The sequence below is a fragment of the Linepithema humile genome, chromosome 4 (genome assembly GCF_040581485.1).
Source record: "Linepithema humile isolate Giens D197 chromosome 4, Lhum_UNIL_v1.0, whole genome shotgun sequence".
NCBI lineage: Eukaryota > Metazoa > Arthropoda > Insecta > Hymenoptera > Formicidae > Linepithema > Linepithema humile.
This window is the reverse complement of record NC_090131.1, coordinates 22418981-22438253: the sequence shown is the minus strand read 5'-3', so window position 1 is coordinate 22438253 and position 19273 is coordinate 22418981. Positions and strand designations below refer to the sequence as shown.

Below are 19273 nucleotides of genomic sequence, written 5' to 3'. Positions count from 1 at the left end.
GATGCCTGTTTGCAATTTTTCCATCGTTTCCGACAGCATATAAAAAGAATAATAATAATAGAATAATAAAATAAAGCAGTAAAGATGATAATATATAAAAAACTGTTTTCTATTAATGCGAAGCATAATTGTAATCTTAAGAATCCACCCAACCCTCGTTTGAGTTCGCCGGCTTTAAGATAAAGGAGAAACGGCGACCAAATCGAAAATTCTGTCCGCCGCTTTCATTAAGTAGATTAGAGCAGCGGATCGAGGTCCTCTGTCCAGATCGCTGTCGCTGTCCTAACGAGGCGTGCACCTCTTTCCACGACGAGAAGCACACACGTAACCCTTTCGTCTGTATGCACCGCTCTCTAAGACGAGAGGCACTTCGGCAGGCTTCCACTACGACCTCTAATGACGTCGAGCTTCTGGCGTCGCATAAAGTTAGACGGCGAAAGACGAAACGCTGTCCTTTGCTTCCACACTTGGGAAAAAATCAATGATCACCTGATCGTGTAATTCGCGTGTTTTATTTCAACATTTTAAATGTCCTCCGCGCTTTCGTTCATCATGAGGAAAGTTCGAACTATAATTGTGCAAGCAAGTGGCGAAATTTACATTAACACTTGAGTTTGCAACATAAATCGGAGAATGAAAGGACTAAATGTAGCATTAGCGCCAGACAGGATATACCGCTGATCGCAAAGTCTTTCTACACGAGAAGCGGGAGCGTGTTGCGTCACAGAGAGGAAAAACAACGCGTGCACGCGTGGTAGCAACCCTATCTCCTTCATTGCCAGGGGGATAAATTGTCGCGTGTTGTTGGAAAATCACGGAGGTCGGCGGTCGGGGAAGAGGCGCCGAGACGTCTCGACGCCGTTTTCACTGGCGTCGTCTTCTCCAGGCTCCAGCTTTCTTCCTACTCCCCTCCCTCGCTCTCTTGTCTATCTCCGTATATATTTCTCTATTGATCCTTTCGTTCTCCGACCGATCTATCTCCCGCAGCCATCGCCGTGTTACGTAATTATGTTGCAAAGCTAGAATTACAAGGACGGCGATACGAAATACTAAACTCGATGTTCAGGATCGCTTCCATTTTTTATGTAAACATCGTTACGCAATACGAAAAACTGATTTTCAGCGCATTCAATTACCTGAATGTTACTTTTTATGCTGTCGAATTTTTAAATGTCAAGATAACGCACGGAAGTGAAGCAGAAAAGCGACTTCCTTCCGGCATCTCTGACATACGTGACGTGTGAGTATGCCGTAAGATTAAAATACTTTCATCGTTGGCAGCGCATCAAGGGCAACGTCGTCCCTGAGGAAACGTATTTCATTTCCACACTGAGGCACGTAGTCAGAAAAAGAAAATGGTTGTAAGAAAATATATATAGAGAAGAACGTGTTGTTGTACGTTTTTCGTAATCACTTTTGTGATGATTTCAATAAGAAATATTGTTACGAATTTGAGATTTAAAAAGTGCAATAATTTATACAAAACATAAATTAAAACTGCAAGAATTATACTGGAAAAATTATATAATAAAAAATACAAAACACACGATAGAAGATTCTTTAAATTCAAATATCAAGCGAAAAATAAATTATTTAAAAAAATAAAATTTTTCAGCGTTATTAATAGATTACTAAATAAATATATTAAAATAAATGTCACATATAAAAAATTAAATTAAAAAACAAGGCAGAAAAAATAAAGTAATAATCGAAAAAAATAGCTCAATTAGAATAGGATCGTATACAGTTTATTCTGAAAATAGCAAAGGTTAAATAATAAATAGTGATTAAAATGATAGCTTCATAAAACTTTATGACAAACTATCATTTTTTATATGATCATAAAAGAAGACTATAATCAGAAACTTTAACTCTGGATCTATGTGATATGAAACAGGAAGTTTTATTACTCTGTAAAGATTGCTTCCCGGATAAACGAGTCAATTGCATACCAAAATGGAACATTACTGAATTTTTGTAAAATATTATGATGAAGCGAATAGAAACACAAGCGTATAAAATCGCTCAAATTTTTCAATTAAAAGATATTCGACATTATTAAATAACATTATAATTAAACTATAAAATATCTGAAATATTTGAAATCGTTGAAAAGCCAAAATTAAATAAATCTATATTGAATTTCAAAACCTTTTGGTATTTTTAGTCGCTTGTAATGATTTGAAAACTCTTTAAGATACACGTCAAAAACAAGCATGCTACTTGTGTGTGAATTTTATGTATATGTAGAGAGACGTGAGAAAATTCGGTGGTTCTGGACATTTGCCATAAAAAGAAATAGACAAAGGTATCACACAAAGCGATTCCGTGAAACTCGTTTCAAAAGAACGTCTATCGAAGAAAAATAGAAAGTTCGAAAACTGAGAGCAGCGGTCTCCCGAAAATGTGGTAATATCACTGAAATTCTGTTGAAAAATCAAACGCGCGGAAACCGCTCTCCTTTTGTCATTTTCTTCATACCGTCCTCTTTTGCCGGAAAATACGAAGTAATAACTCCAATCTTCGTTTACAGATTCCTGTGACTTCGATAGCGGTGCGATAACCACAAAGTACCAAGATGGCTGCATTCGTGGCGAAGCAGATGGTCGGGAACAAGCTCAATGCGGTTAAAGGTAAGTGCTCTTTAAAGAACGTTCTCTCTCTTTGCGTCGCGTTGTGCAAATTAACCCTTTCATAATAACAACAGTCTGTCGATTTATTAATTTATCTCTTATCTCAGTGTGATTCCAATTATCGCGACAAATATTATGTTTCGCGTACGTGTCTAATCTAAATAAGTAATGAGAAAAAAAATTTTGCTTCTCGTGTTACTTTAAAAATCGGCCAACTGAAAATGCGAATTTTAGACATACCAAATATTATCGCGATCACGAACGCCGTCTTCTGCGATAAAGTTCAATCGTAACGGCGAAACGAACGCTCTAAAGACTCCGCGGAATTCCTTTCTATCCGCGCCAGTTTCAGCGAGACGTGACCCGCTGCAAATTTGTTCGCTGCCATCTTGGATAGACTTTGGAGAGGAACAAAACACCGCCCGGTTATTTCGGCACGGAGCATACTCTACTTTTCACTCCACGTTCACTTTTTGTTGAAAAAATTTAAATGACAAAATTGTACGTATTTGCATATAAAAAGTTATTCCATTTCGTTCGTTCAGCACACAGTAATTTTTGACTTCTTATCTTCTTATCTTAGATTATCGTGTGTATCACTGGTGATCCGAATTTCAGAATAGCCGATGATACATTAAATTTAATATACAGTTGTAATACAATTTCCTATTTATTCTGCGCGCAAATGTATTATAGAAACAAATTTATCGTAATATTTACCATCCGAAATCACACGTAATAATAAATTTTTGCATATTACCGCCCATTAATTTAAAATGACTTGATAGTTTAAATGTAAATTGCTGAAGAACAATTAAATCCGCGCAAAGCGCGGACATTTTACAAATTGCTGTTATCCTGACATTTCAAAGGGAACGCAATATTAAACGAATATATGAAATGACTGACTGGTTTAAAACCTATAAAGGTTAAAGGTACAGCGCGTTTACACGTCGTGTCTTGCGCGTGTATCGTGTATCGGCACGTTTCACCGATGTAATTATCGTAAAACCGGATGGATCAACGTGCAAGCCGCCACAGCAATCCCGCAGCCATTACAACCGTGAGCATCTGCAGTAAAATTGCGCTATCTTCGCATATGCGCGTAGACCTCGCCGGCCGAGGGATGCGACTCCGCTCGTGTTTATCGTCGTACCGCGGGGCCATTACGTTTCGCGAAATTCTCCATACGGGTAATTTCCCTGTCGCAAAGCGCCCGAAGCGTCCTGCCCCTTTTCGACGAATGCATCATTTAGCGTAGCACTTTCCGAAATGTGCTGAACGCCGAGAAATGCAAGAATGTGCAGCGAGAGCGCGTAAAGGATACGACTTTTAATCTCAACATGAGATTTGTGTCATAAAGAGCTAATCAATATGAATAATAATTCGAATATTATTTAAGCAAAAATTATATATCATGAACGATGTATATGTACGATGTATTTTAAAGCGTGTGTACTTATGTGTAATATTACAATTAGACTTCTTATTTTGACAAAACAGGATCTCTGAAACTTTTAACTTTGGTTGGAATATTAGAATCGATTTCTTGTTTTGCAAATATTTACGTATTTAAATACCAAACGATGAAAACTGAAAGCAAATTCTTCTTTCGCAAACATTTATATTTTTAAATGTTAAATGATGCGTACGTTTACATTGGCGATAGCGACAATACGAATTTTCGCGAAGTACCGTGCAAGCATCGATCGGCGATCGCTTTTACTTAGTATGGAAATCACCGTTTCCAAATTCCGACCACAGTCGCGGTTAGAAGTTGGGTGAAAACGACAGAGATGTACCCGCGACGAATCGCGACGCCTCGTTCGCCCGCTTTCTGTCGTGTCGGCGGGTTGAACGATGGCCAGCAATAAAACTTCTGTCATTAAGCGAAAGTTTCAGCTTTCCCCGTGCGGCGAAGCGGGGAAGCATGTCGCGGAGAATCCATAATGGGGAAGGCGGGAAATGGGGACCTTCCTCTCAAACCGTGAACTCGACTTCTACTTCGAATCTTTCTTCCGTACGACAGAAACAGAGAATAGAATGTCGTAAAGAAGGAGTAGAATAGAATAATGGAACCTTGTGTGTTCTACATATGTTGGAAAATTTTGGTTTCTCTTCAAAATATATGATACTCAAGATATAAAGAAAATAGTTAATATCGTTTAAATATATTCCTCTTTATAAATTCTTTTAAAAGACATATTGAAAAAGTTTTAATGCACTTATAAGTATCGGAAAATATATAAATACGAGAGCGAGGATCTGGCTGAACAAAAGACAGAGATCAAGATAAATCGTAAATAAACACGATAGGGATTAAAGGGGAACAGGGGAAACGGGTACGAATAGTAGATAAAGAGAAGGATCGGCAACCCCAGACCTCAATTGCAGCAGCCCAGGTTCAATGAGAGCCCACGACGGTTTTGCAAACCGAGCCGCATTTAGAAGTTTGGATCGCACGAGTCACGCCTCTCCCGCTCTTCCGCCTCTGCTCTTCTACACCCCCGAGGCTTCGACAGCTTTTTCGTTGCCTGTGGAGGTTAATTGAAATCCTGCTAATCGATCGACCGCGACCTATGGTACCAAAACCCAACTACGGCGAGTCGATAAAGCGCTGAAACGGAAGAGAGATAGATAGGTGGATCGTGAGATTTCTCGATGGAATTATAGCGTAAAATCGAGCAAATAATTGTTTCTCAGATATTTATTCCCAACATAGATTTATCGGTCGGAATTTATTCGCCGCGACTTCTCAATATCCGACGTTAAGTATTTGATCGCGATAATGGCCTGTATTACGGGACATTAGCAAGTGCCGTACTTGAATCGACGATGGTGTTTATTATGGGCATTATCGTTCAGTCAATAATCCGAGGCGTTCGTCGATATCACAATGTGTGACAGACAATCGCCCCAATTAATTATGCACCGCGTGATTTATTCGAGGAGGAGCAACATAGGCGCTTCGACGAATCGTCATGATAGCGCGCGGCTGTCTCTCACCGTGCTGGATGGGAAATCTATTTTCGAAAACAATGCAGGCAGCGGCAGCTTAATGATGCGCTCACGCTCAAAATGGAGACCGAGAAAAACTACGGGTTACACGTGTACAAGCGACGGCATTGTGAGCGCTTGCAATTGATACGGCTACGTTCCGGACAATTTCAACCGCACACAACGCCCAGATCGTAATTTATGTCCCAAATGCAATTACACGGTTACCTGAGATAATTAACGTAATGATGTCACATACCGATGGCAGGGCGGGATATACCTTAATTGCGGAACTTTTGCTCGTCGTTAACGATTTCCTCGCACGCGATATACTTGTTGCAATACAACGGGCGATACAATTAGACTCGAGAGTAATCGGGAACATCGATTGCACTGAACGACTTCACTAAGGGCGTTCGCGAAATTACGCAGAATTTGGAACTGGTCATTCGATCGATCGAATGTGCTTGGCTTTAACGAAAATATATGCATCAGGAAGTTTCCATAAACGTAACGAAATCCTTCAGTAGATTTCAAGCAAACTTCTGCTTTAGCGAAATCTTAATTTAATATGGTTTAGTTACACAGGTATTTAATGTTGAAAATCGAGAAAATTACAGCGAGCGATAAAATTGGCACTACGTAATTTTCGTCATAATATTTTCTATAGCAGCGTCGAAATTTTAAGCACAGAAATTTTAAGCGTCAATACAAGTCAATTTAGTAATTAAATGTTCGGCGTTTCTGCATTTGCAAATTATTCGTTGTACGTGAAATATTATTGATAAAATGCGGGAGCAAACACGCTGCTATCGATTAAACGAGAATAAACGTTTAAAGATTCGTTAGATAATTTAATTGGAATTTATTAAACGAAAATATTACTTCAAACACATCTACCTTTTATACATCACCGAGTGTGTTTTATGCTTTTAGCGAAACCAATTTTTCGTCGCAATATCGATTAATGTTAACGATATAAAAGAGATTCTTAACCGATTAAAAATAATAAACGTAACGAATGACCGTTGTTCTGCACCATTTATCGATGCAACCTACTTTAATTTACGTTTCGTTTCGTAATATTCGACTAACGATTTGTCATGCGATAGAGGTACGAAAACGAGGAACGTATGGCGGCGCAATCTGTCGGAGAAACGAGCAAAAAAGTTCGTCCGATATATTTCGTGCTTGCGTTTTTGCGGTCGGACGTACTGCCGATCGATCGTTCCAGTTTTGGCTCGTTAAAAACCTCGCAGGAGATTTTACAAGAAATAACTCCGTTACATCGGGCGGGAGGCAGAAAAATAGGAAACCTTGAGGCGAGCAGTGACGCGAGCTTTAATTTGCGGGCACTTATAATCGAAAGATCGTCGATATTGAAACGATCGTTATTTTTTAACTTTTCCGATCTACAATAATGATTGCGTCTCGCACTTCCAAGACATTCCATTTGCTTTTTTATCGGTTAATTTATCCGTTAAAAACATCGACTGGCAACGCTAAAAATACAGCGCGATGGAATTCCTCATATTGCAAACACAACTTTTTATCAAACGTACATTACACGGAAGTTCCATCCTCATCTGAAACGCGCCGCTTTTTCCGCACGGGTATTGAAATTTTTGCCGCCGCTGCTGCGACCGAGTTACGTGTATTTCTATGCAAGTCGATTTATAGTCAATTCTGCATTACACACAAGCCGCTACGTTTAGCGATATTTAATTAAATCCCGTCTGGTAGGCGGAAACTTCTGTCGATAGTTTCAAACAGTTCGCAACCGCTCTTACCACGACCATCGGCCACGATACGCGGTGTGAATGGTCACGTAGGCACAAAACTGCTATTTAGAGAACCACTCAGAATGTTCGGATGATGCGCGAGTCATTTTCCAACTTTATGCAGTGAGGAAAATTCATATTATACAAAAATGTGAAACATGCGAGGTGTAGATTAAATTGGATTTGCTCGAAAATTTGTAGGAACACATTCAATATAGCGTATGATAATAGAAACAATAAAATAGACAAATTCCTAAAATATCTCCGCAATGCACAGAATAAATGACTAAAATTTTGCAGTAATACACTTTTTCATGCAACAATCTAGTTACGTTAACGAGAGTTTTATAATGCGATCTTGTCCAGTGATGTCTGTAACAAGTATATTGTTATGATGCGATAAGTGTCTTCCGCCGCTTTTTTTACATAATTTCATTAGAAGGGTCGGACTAGTTTCATAAGCACAGGAAACGTGAGTGAGGGAAGAAATGAAAGAGGTGCGGTAATTTACAGGCTCGGAAATTTAATCAACTTTCTCTCTCTTTCTCTTTTTATCTTTCTCTATTTTTACTATTTTCAACCAACCTAAAATAGCGTAAATTTGTTTTCCTCCCTTTTATTCGAGATCTTTTGTGCAAAAATAATTTGCCTTTACATAAAATTATGCAGTTTTTCAAATAATTTAAAGAATATATAATTTCTAATATTACTCACTCAACAAAACGAACAAAGGGATCAAAAACCCGAAAAGATAAATTATAAAAAATTGTTTTACAGATTTCTGTACGTTCTGTACATTGAGTCTGCTTATATATATACTTGAGTAATCTAGAAATATTTTATTATGTACTATATTAATTCCTGGATCCCGAGTAAAACATATGTAAGAAGATTTCAAACGACCCTTGTGGAATAGCGACATCATAACGGTTGAAATGAGGCAATTTATTTCAGAATCTCCTTTCCGAGAATTCAGAAAAAGTCCGTATATCGAGACCCTTTGTCTGAATATCTAAGGACAGTGCTACCCAGGCAATTCCAAGTAAAGGATGTACGGGAAAGGGCCCTGCTCACCCCAGTTTGTGAAATAAACCATAATGATAACATATTGGCAGTTAAAGCCGACCAGATTTAGCAGAAATGTAACCACGTTTGCAAAAACGCGCGTAAAACTAATCTCATTTTTTCTCGTTCAATTCCAGCTGTACTTGTTCACCCATATTTTTGAAAACTGTTACTCCCCCCGACTATGCGCAATTGCGTCGTTAATTCCGTTTACTGTCCACTCGTAAATTACTCCTTGTGAGATAAAACCGCTGGCATTTAGTGGCATATGTAAGAATTATTCGCTTGTTTAATAATTCCCAAATATTACACTAACTTGATTGGTTATAACTTAGTCTTTTACTATTTTTCCTTACCATTTTGTAAGCTACAAGACTGTTCGAAAGGTGAGACTTTCTAGACGAAGCAGTAAATTTTAAGAGCAAGGGACAGAGAAAAAGGAAGACAAAACCGACGACGGTGACGACGACGAGAACGAACGGAGATGAGAATATCAAAGTCGAGAGCCTCCGGCGAGAAGTTTACCGAGAGGCGGTGTATGGCTTTCCTCCAGGATTTTCCTAGATCGAACGCCGTTGATTCCGCGAGTTTGCCGCGCGACCGTCGTAGATGGCTAATACCAAGATAATGGAACGTCAAGATTTAAGGCAAACTTCAGTTAATTAACATAACTTTTAGTTAACGATGATAATTAACAAAAATTTTAAATTGTATGCAAAAAATCTTGATAATTTAAAAAAATCCAGAAAAAACAATATATTTTTTATTTATTATTAGGAAAATTTTGATCCGTATTCAGTTTGAAGGATACAAATTAAACACGGCTATAAATAATGTGACAAACATCGAAATAAAATTCAAAGATAAATTTAATAAATACACAACAAAATAAATTAAATTAATGTGTGAAAAAAGAGAAACGAGAGGAAGGAAGAAGTTAGAGAGTGGCCTGGTTTATGCAAAAAATTTAAATGTAAAGTAAACAGTAAACATGAGAAATTTGCTGCTAAAAACAAAATTTTAACTGCGCATTAATCTTAGTCATGCGAGAAATATGGACCATCAAATTAAAGCGGAGAAACCGAAGCACTGAATAAATATAAAAAATTTTCGCTGAAGCCTGCTCAGTCAATTACTTTTTAAACTGATTGAACTATTCAAACCGAAAAAAACACGGGAACATGATGAGACAGCTTGATTGTCGGTAAACGAAAATATTGAACGATACCACGATAGCCGACGCCACGATTATGCTAATTGCAGTACTACCAATCACTCGGTGTGACAGCGATGGTAGATCGATCGATCGCTCCATGTGGCTAGTAGGTAGTATTAATTAATTGGATGCCACTAATTCGGCTGGATCATTTGCATGGCGCGATATAATTGCAGGCGCGAGAGCAATAAAATAGGGAATTTAGGCGACATGTACAGCCGAACGCATTAATGGTGCCGAATGCGCTTAAAATCAGCAGTTAATTTTCTCTATGACATAAATATTTAATCTATAAACCTATTTGTTTATAAATTTTGATTTACGTATAAAAAAATTAATTTTATCACACAACTGCTTGATATTTGTAAAGAGTGCAAATAATTGCGCTGTGAAGTGTCGTGGCGTAGATGCATCGGACTGTACAAACTCGTCACAAATCCAGTATTTATGATCGACCTCGGCACGTTCTACATAATTGCCATATTTCGCAATGTTCCAAATATCACATTTATATGTACTATAAATTGCAATTAGACATAAAATTATGACTAAAAATAAATTAATAAATTTCGCAGTAACATTAATTATTCTCGAAGCTATAGCTATTTAATAGAAATAATGTTTATTTAATTGGTGTAATTTATATGTTATTAAGGATTTTCTTTATATATATATAAAAAAACAAAATTTATACTTCACAAGTAAAATAATTTATGGCGAGATTTTCGTATGTATAAACGATATTCAAAGGACTAAAGACTTAATCGATGCATAAACCGCTTTAAGCCACAGCCGCATACCGCACTGGTTTACTTGACAAGTCAACTGGAAATTCCTTTTGACCCCGATGGGGTCAGTGGGGTGAACATATGAAGGCCCATCTACATGTATGATCCGAATTTCCAGCTCGAATACCGCCCTAATCGCGCGATTAATGGATACATTAACAAGTCTTTCAAACAAGTATGTAATCGATATTTCATAATTAATCATATTATTTAAGAATTGTTAAAATCCCGAAAAAAAAAATGTATGTAGAAGGTCTCGTCTTTTCTGCATTTGGCATATTTATTATATCTGTTATTTATTATATCTGTCGAGAAAATAATTAATTATAAAATATATTAAAATATAGCTTATTTAAATTTATAATTTATAATTTATATATCTTTTTTGTTCAAAAATATAATTTGGCAATATGCATAATTTGAAGGCACATATTCACGAATTAATAAATCAACTCATTTTCAATATTACATCAATTTCCAAGTAATTAATCGCCATTCATCGCGTTGCGATATTAAGACATGACGGTCGTGAAGCCATTATCTCGATTCCCGACAAGGCATTTCTCACACTTCGGCATCGTTGGAGCGCAATTTTCAGCCCTAAACGAAGCTCCCCTCCGCGTGCCATTCTCAGCCTTTCTTGGCCATTTTCCCCACCCACCTCCTCTTATCCCACGCGAGCTATATTAAGGATTCCACAAGGATAGCGGTTGTGGATGACGATGGGTCTCTCTCTCCTTCCCCCCTGTACCAGCGACTCGAAAATGCAGCAGCGATGCCGTTAAATGAGCATTCAACGCATTCAATTCCGCCATTTCACCTCCCTTTCGACGCCTTCCGCTTCTGTTAAGCACTCGGAAAAATGTCAGCCGATGTGCATGACGCTTTATTAAGTTTGAATTGCGGCATGGAATAGAATTTCGCCGGCACCGCAGCTCATCGAACGAATTAGAAAAGCCGTTTCTCGAAAGGTGGCGGAAGTGGATGAGAAGAGCGAAAAGTCGAAAAAAAAGAAAAAAAAAGGAGAAGGAGAACCGGGTTGAGGACCGCGCTTATCTTGAAGCGCTATCCCGCAAATTGCTTCTGGCCCTTCCAAAGACATTCGTCTTCGGCCACGAACAATCGCCGACTACGCTTACGTACCTAAGTCTGATTTTTTCACGAGGGGATTCTCAACAGAACGAGCCTTTTGTCCATTTCGAGCAGCTAGATCCAAAATTTTTTTTTCCTCTGCAGCATCAAGTATTTGCTACGTTTTGTTCATAATAGCTTACGTGAAAAAAATAATCAAATTTACTTGATACACATAAAAAAATATTTATTACGATTTTATTTCATCAAATAGAAAATATCGATTTTATTGGCAATTTTTGTGTGGATTAAAAAAGACACGGGAAGAGATATTAAGGCACGTGTCAAACATCGCGTTTTAGGTTTCTATTCGCGACAAATAGACGTTAGAAAAAGAGTGAAAAAAAGAATGTCGCAATACATGATGAGATTTTAACGGCTTGGCTCGACGCCATTAGTGCCGCTGACAAGTGCTTTTATTGCCTGCATCAGACGCGTGACGTAAAAATTATATCCGCATGGTAATGCGATCGTTTTTGCTTTTTTCGACGTTTTATTAATTTCCTACAAGCTGCTGCGTTTAAATGGATGCAACGGAGTTGCATCGTAGAAACGACATTTTTATGCGAGCCGCATATAGATTTACGGTAAGTCTCAATCGACGCTATATAACGCAAAAACCAAGCGAGAATATTTATGAGGGAGAATATTTTACGAGACGTCTTTAACCATCTATTATTCGCGCGAGGTGTATTTTACACTTTGACATTATAAGTATATTTATTTTTATTGTTCCGTTTAATCTATGAAAAATTTATATTACAAGCTGAGAATTGAAAATAAGGTAGAAAATGGAAAAAAGGAGTGTAAAGTGTGAAAAGCCAATCTTGAAAAAATTTACACAATAGACGTTTCGACGTTGAGATCAGGTCATCTTTAATGTATGACACAGATTAAAATTTAATCGATTACAAAAATCGAATTAACTGATGTGTGAAAAAAAAAATTAAAATGGTACGGAATTTCGCTTCGTTTGATATGCGGCAAAAAATTTTTTTTGTGATACCTGTTATTTGATTGAATTCAGCAAACTGGCAAAATCGAAGCTGCACCTCCTACCCAACCTGACCTTTCGGCCATCCTTACATTAATAATGCGAAGGATGGCAAGGCCGCGCCTTTATTTCTCGTCCGGTTGTTTCCTACATCCCCTGAATGTTTCAACATTTCAAAAAAGTTTTTCTCCCGCTGCGAGAAACAATAGCCTCTATTATCCTGTATTATGGATTGCTGGAGTGCAGCAACTTCGTGTGGGAGTGCAACTCCCATCGAATTCCTTGCAACTTTTCCATTTCCATCTTATAGTTCGTTTATATTTTGCAAACTCTCTCACTTCCTCCATCTCTTTCTTTGCGCAACGGTTGCTCGCCATTATATCGCCCCTAAAGTCTGCGAGCACTTCATATTAAGGTATAAATTAAAAGCGCCTTGGAAACAGAGGCGAAAGAGATGCTCGCGGAAATATTAAATAGTCGTTTTCCTTCTTAGATATACGAAACGCTTTTCTCCAGAATTTTACTTCAAAACTTTAGTCGTCATATTAGATTAAACATGTGAAAAAGGTAACAGGTAAAATTGTGGAAAAGTACGAGAAAGATCGTCAAAGAGGAACGAGTTTTCACATGCTCGACTTTGTCACTGTAACTCAACATCGACCGACACCTGTTCGACACTTTTTTCCATGCTTATTACCTCTTTCCTCCCAATTAAAGCACGTACGGCTGAAAAGGGATGCGCAAAGCTTTTATTTCTGTAACAAAAACACAGCGTCGTAATCAAGCGGCGGACCGCAGAACACATTCGCGTTCCGGAATTACTCGACGTTATTCGCGCGCATGCACTACGCGCCGCTATTAATTACGAAGTCGCCCGAGGAAGATATTTTCGTAAAATTGGCGTCCTGAATCACGGAAGCTGACACTACGACCTCTCTAATTGAAATAATTGTCGCGCTTACGAGACACGACTCTTGAGATTCGAGCGTTCCATTACCCAGCTACACATTATCACGGATCTCAAACGAATTTTTAATTTATATTCATGAACATTTACAATCGCTCTAAATAAAAAAAAAAAAGAAAAATTGGAATTTCGTGAGGAAGGTTTAATTAATGTGCTCTTTCCGCAATTTACATCTCTCATTTCATTATTATTCTCTGTATAATCTATCGTGCAAAAATATCGCGAATCATGGAAATTAATCACGGAAATTGCGCGCAAGAATGCGCCATCATTAATAGCTTCCGGAATGATGGAAATTAATTACAAATGGCCGGTAGGAACGTAAAACTATTCGGACGGAATATTCTGATTTGACGTAATTAATGAAATTGGATCGCCACACCGTCATTCTCGTCGCTGGCAAGAGAGCACTTTGTGATCTCGAACAATTGTGTATCGCGCGCTCCTAATTACGGACAAATTCTCCTTTACACGTTATTTAGGCGTGTAATTGTGTAATCCGAAATGTGTCGGAGACACTCCATGATATATATAACTCTTTGTCCAACTCTTTCGATGCTGTAGAATTAGATTAATCTAATTCAATTATTGCTTAAACTAGGTAAATTGAGTTATTAATCAACATCACTCCATTAATCCTCCGTCATCGTCGCGCATTTTATTGACTTTTTCTATTAGATCTTGTAGATCTACTCCCCCCCCCCCCTCCACGGAAGCATAACTAGCGACGACGACGATGGTGGTTAACGGTAGAAGAACGTACAACTTCGACTCCCCCGCGTGACAGGTCGGTTAATCAAGTCCTGGCTTTCAACCGTCACTTCGACGGTGAAATATTAGTCGGCTTCATCGACCGCGGCCGAGGACGAGTTCTTAAGAATGTCGTAACGACGTGGGGCAGGTAAAGGCGCGGGAAGGAGTATAATCGATGTAAAAATAATAGGCTGAAATACTGTGGAAATAGCAAAGTCGGTATCGTCGCTCATCATTCATTCTAATCTTGGATTAACTTTTTATTCGGAACAACGCAAGAGTAGTGGTGAAAGCAGCGACAGAAAAAGAGAGGAAGCAAAAAAAAAAACGTACGTTTCTTTTAATAGCTATTAAACACATTACAGAACGGAAATGAAGAATGGACACAGAAATTATACTACATATTGTTAATAAATAAATATGGAATGCAATTTTCCACGAAATAATGACAATCAATGGAAATTGTCAGAGTGCGGCTCGATCGGGCAGGATCCAATTTGCCCAACTCTGATTGAATCTTGAAATAACGAGAATTGGAAAGTCATCGCCTGAAAAATGATCGTTTTCCGATATACTAAACATGAGAGCACTGAAAATAGCGGCGGGGAGCAAATATTTGCTGAATTTATTAAGGAAGCACTTTGGCAAGGACTTGAAATGCTTCATTATCCTTTTAATGTTAAAGTAATGCTTAAAAAAGCCATTTTAGAAGAATTAGCATTCCTATTCGAAAAGATTGGCATTTACAACAAATTTACTGCGCAAGCGTGACAAAAACAAAACACTTTCTTCCAAGAAATATGTATTTAAATGCAAAAAATAATATATCTGATTCACAGTTTTATATTTAGTTTAAAGAAGAGAAAAAGAGATTACTCTCTCACTTTCTCTAATTTTCTCAATCTTAAATTTCATTTTCTCATTGTAAAAAAGTTTTATTCTATTTTTAATGTAATTTTTTATATAGAATCACTCGCCTTTCTCGATTACGTTACTCACAGCGGTCCATCTTTTATGTGTGAAGAAAAAAGTAGGGACTTGTAAAATAATTGGATTGAAATTGTCCTGATAAAGCACGGACTAATCGTAGAGATGGAGCGCGAAGGTTTGCCCGGAAATGCCATGCGGTATTGTGATTTCGAAGCTGCGCGAACGCGAGAGCGACTACAAGTCGGAAATACAGTCGGTTTAACGCGCCTATATTTATACCGCTCGCGTATAGCTGGCGGTATAATGGATAGCGTTAACAGACCGCGCGAGCTATTGATTTCGGATTGTGGTCGGGCGCTGGTGGCTTTTGTTGCGAAGATTATAGTGCGCACACCGCCGGCCGCCTCTTCGCCCTTCTCATCTCTCCTTTCCCTACCATCCGCCATCCTTCGACCTTTTGAACCAATACCTATACCTATCCACCTGTCTACCTACATCCTCATTTCGACTCTCCTCCACGATACGATCGGCACGACTACAATTGTTTGCCGTAAATCACTTTTATTTCTTTCATTTCGTTGCCGAAAATGCTACGAGAGGGATTTACAAAACGCGAAGACTTTCGGAGTCAGTATTATATTTATAACCTTTCTACATTATTGTATAGGTAAAAAAAAAACAGCGGTTTGCGAATGTATTTCGAAGCATTATAGTTACCGTTGTAATTAAAGAAAAGCTTTCAGTAGCATTTAGAAGCTGAAAGCTTCTCTTTAATTGCATCTGTGTGAAGCGATTCTCATTGCATTGCATCCCTCAAAGCCGCGAGATAGTTTCAACATTCCCGATCGACTCACGTCCCTCTCCTCCACCCGTTCCACCCTCCCACAGAGTGCTTATACAGTGATCGAACGCGAGGGACGAATGTAATTGGTTGGTGTAAACTCCGACAGCGAAACTTTTCTCCCCCCGAATGATTGGCGGCGAGCTTGCACGGCCGCTGTCGTCCGTGCTGGCAAACTTTGTCGGAAATAGCCACTTCCGGAACTTCCGGAAGCGTCCACGATGAAGAAGATTCTCCCAGTTTCAGTTCGGTCGATGGAGATAAGACAACCTCTCGAAGAAACTTATGTTTCGAGTTAAAATTATAATTTGCATCTGATGACACATAATAGTAATAATAAATAAATGTTATTTTTTCTTTGATATATCAAATATTAACAAATTGATATATTAAGTCCTTCATTTTCGGCTTTATTAATATAAGATCCATATAGGGTGTCCCGAAATTCGCGAGTCTGTTTTTCTAATAATAGATTTTCTAACCAATTTTATCAACAAAAATATTAAGAACTAATTTCCGATAATTAAAAACAATTGTAGAACTTTTCCTACAATTAAACTTCAGAGAAAATATTAAATACTAAAGCCATATTGCTCAGTTAATTTAATTTATATAACTTTATTAAACCTTATATTTTAATAAAATTTTAATTTGTAGTTTTAATTAATAGATATAAAAGATATAATAGGTATAAAAGATTACAAAATTGCAATAAAATAAATAAAAAAAAAAAAAAATTAAAAACTGCAATAAATTGTGACATTTTTGCTGAGAAAAAATTGATTCACATTACTATTACGATTATCGCTATTGCATCTTTAAGCTACAAAGTTTAACTGTTACCGATATAAAAAGCCGTGAAATTGTTTTATTAATCTCTGCAGTAAATTTATACATAGAGATCGCAATCGCCTAAGCATGAATCGCGACCATGAGTAAGTTATCGCCTAATGCATTTTACATCTTGTGCGCGTCGATGATCGATCGTCGAGCGTCGCTCCTTCCGGTAGGTTGGTACGCGGGTTTAGTCCCGCGGGAATGTCAGAGCGAGATGATTGATCGGCTTGACTTGAATTATTCCGGACGTATCAATTGTCGAATAAAATTACCAGACGGAATGACCGACCGACCAACGTCGCGCGTCGCTCTAATTAATTCCAGTTCTATTCAACGATCACATTCCACTTGATTAGATACTGTGCAGATTGCGTTTCAACTCCAAAAAGTATCACACGAATCTCTTTCTCCCAGAATGCCTGAATAACATTTCCCGCGTCTAATATCGACAGAATGCTTAAACTTGAACTTTGTGATGTTGGCTTTTAAAAAATTTAGCATCTCGAAAGTAGCACACAACGCAAAAAAAGAATTCAATCATGTAGAAGTTGTATAATAATGATATATGGTAAAAATAAAGCGTGTGCAAAAGCTACAAACATACAAGCGTACAAAAGCTACAAGCGCGGTTGTTCGCGTGATGTGGAGTTCAGCCGAACCCAAATAATTACATTGCAAACATCTCGACTGCGGGATCCTCTTCAGCATATATATCTCAACGACAATGTGTGGTCGTTCCAATTTGAAATCTGTTTGTTTATGTGCCTGAATTACAATTCGCATAATTATGCGCATAATGAAATCCTTAACTTATGAATAATATATGAAAAAAGTTGTCCACGGGTATACGAGAGAACCTCCGTCTGGCGTATTAAATTGATAAAGATGCGCGAGGCTAAAATACTCGAGCATTTTATTCATTTCGATAATGTGAATTAAACAATAAAGTAAATATATGCTTTTCTCGTTATCAAACTTCCAGCCTCTCGCTACGGTTATACTTTGATGAATTATAATGTCACAAGTGAGAGATAGTGTGAATTTTTTTTTGCATTATAAGTTGAAACAAAACTGTTTTTCTCGCGTGTCATCATTCACGTTTGACAATGTAGATTGGCAAAATGTATCCAAGGTATTATTTACTCGTAGAATTATGAACAGCTGTACATTTTGATTAACTAATGCATTTTCGCTGGAATGATAGAATATATGCAGATTGAATTATGCACGTTTTACTAACATAGAATAATAAAAAAAAGGTAGTTTTTGATACCTTGTCCAATCAATCTATAATATCAAATACAAGTGATGAGATGAGAAAGGATTAATTTGTTTCAACACAGACTGCAAGGAAAAATTCACATTATTTCTCGTTTCTCTGACGTCATAAGCTAAAATAGCTGCAGCGACGGAGACAGGAGCCTTGATACTAGGACATTTTGAGACATCAAAATTTCATTCCTTAATTTCAAACTTTCAGACATTTCTTCCTTTTCACGTCATTTTCCCTACGCGAGAAATATATAAAAAAGAAAGATCCGAGATAATAGTTCATTTGAGCAATATTTTATTACATAAAATCGAAGGATTCGTACGATCCATAAATGGAAGCCCGACGACGGGATAGGGCGCGGCGTATAAATTTACGTTCAGCCTGTTCATTACACGACTGTTTTATCGAGTTGCTGTCATGCACAGGCACAAGTAGACGTGCGTAGGCTGCGACCAATAAATCTCGCGTCTCTCTGGACGAGTAGGTTATAAAGATTTTTCTTCTATGCTTTTCGCAAGGAAGCTGAAACGAATAGAGCGGAAATGTATCTAATTAATTTATGATCACGACCAGATTGCGATCTCTTCTTCCGTCTGAATGGAATTAAGATGGCATCGTACACGTGAAATGCGCGAGAATGCTAATATAACGTGTGTATACGATTTAGAATTAATTTAATCAGAAATCACGTTGAAAATTGCACATCATTATTATACATCAAGTAGTGAGATGTATACAGTATCATATTTTTAAGAGCTATATATATTTGTTAAATGCGTAGAGCAATCTATGTTTTTGTGAAGTCCCAAGAATGGGACTTTCTTTTGAGAATGAGTTGTAATACTACGTGGATTACTTCAAAGCGTGCCGTTGTTCCAGGAAGAGCTCGTTAAAAGTTATCAGTTCTTTCTCGCAATTTCATCCGGATGATTTTAACGATGTGCATTCGTAGACTGAAATATTGCTGAGACAACTGCTAGCGAATCGATCTTATGCCGTGACTTCGAAGATCTGACGCCGGTTATCCGCAGAAAATTCGTGCTGCAAGTCTCGGCGAGCTACTTTTC

General features: G+C 37.8%; 1 protein-coding gene across 1 annotated transcript in view; it reads left to right on the top strand.

The window, feature by feature from the left end:
• The window catches only part of cpx (complexin), a 137832-nt gene that overhangs the window by 29283 nt on the left and 89276 nt on the right, over positions 1–19273 (top strand). Inside the window, exon 2 of the mRNA XM_012367567.2 lies at positions 2534–2633. Coding sequence (XP_012222990.1) covers positions 2579–2633 — 55 coding nt within the window. The 5' untranslated portion in view covers positions 2534–2578. The remainder of the gene's footprint in view (positions 1–2533; positions 2634–19273) is intronic.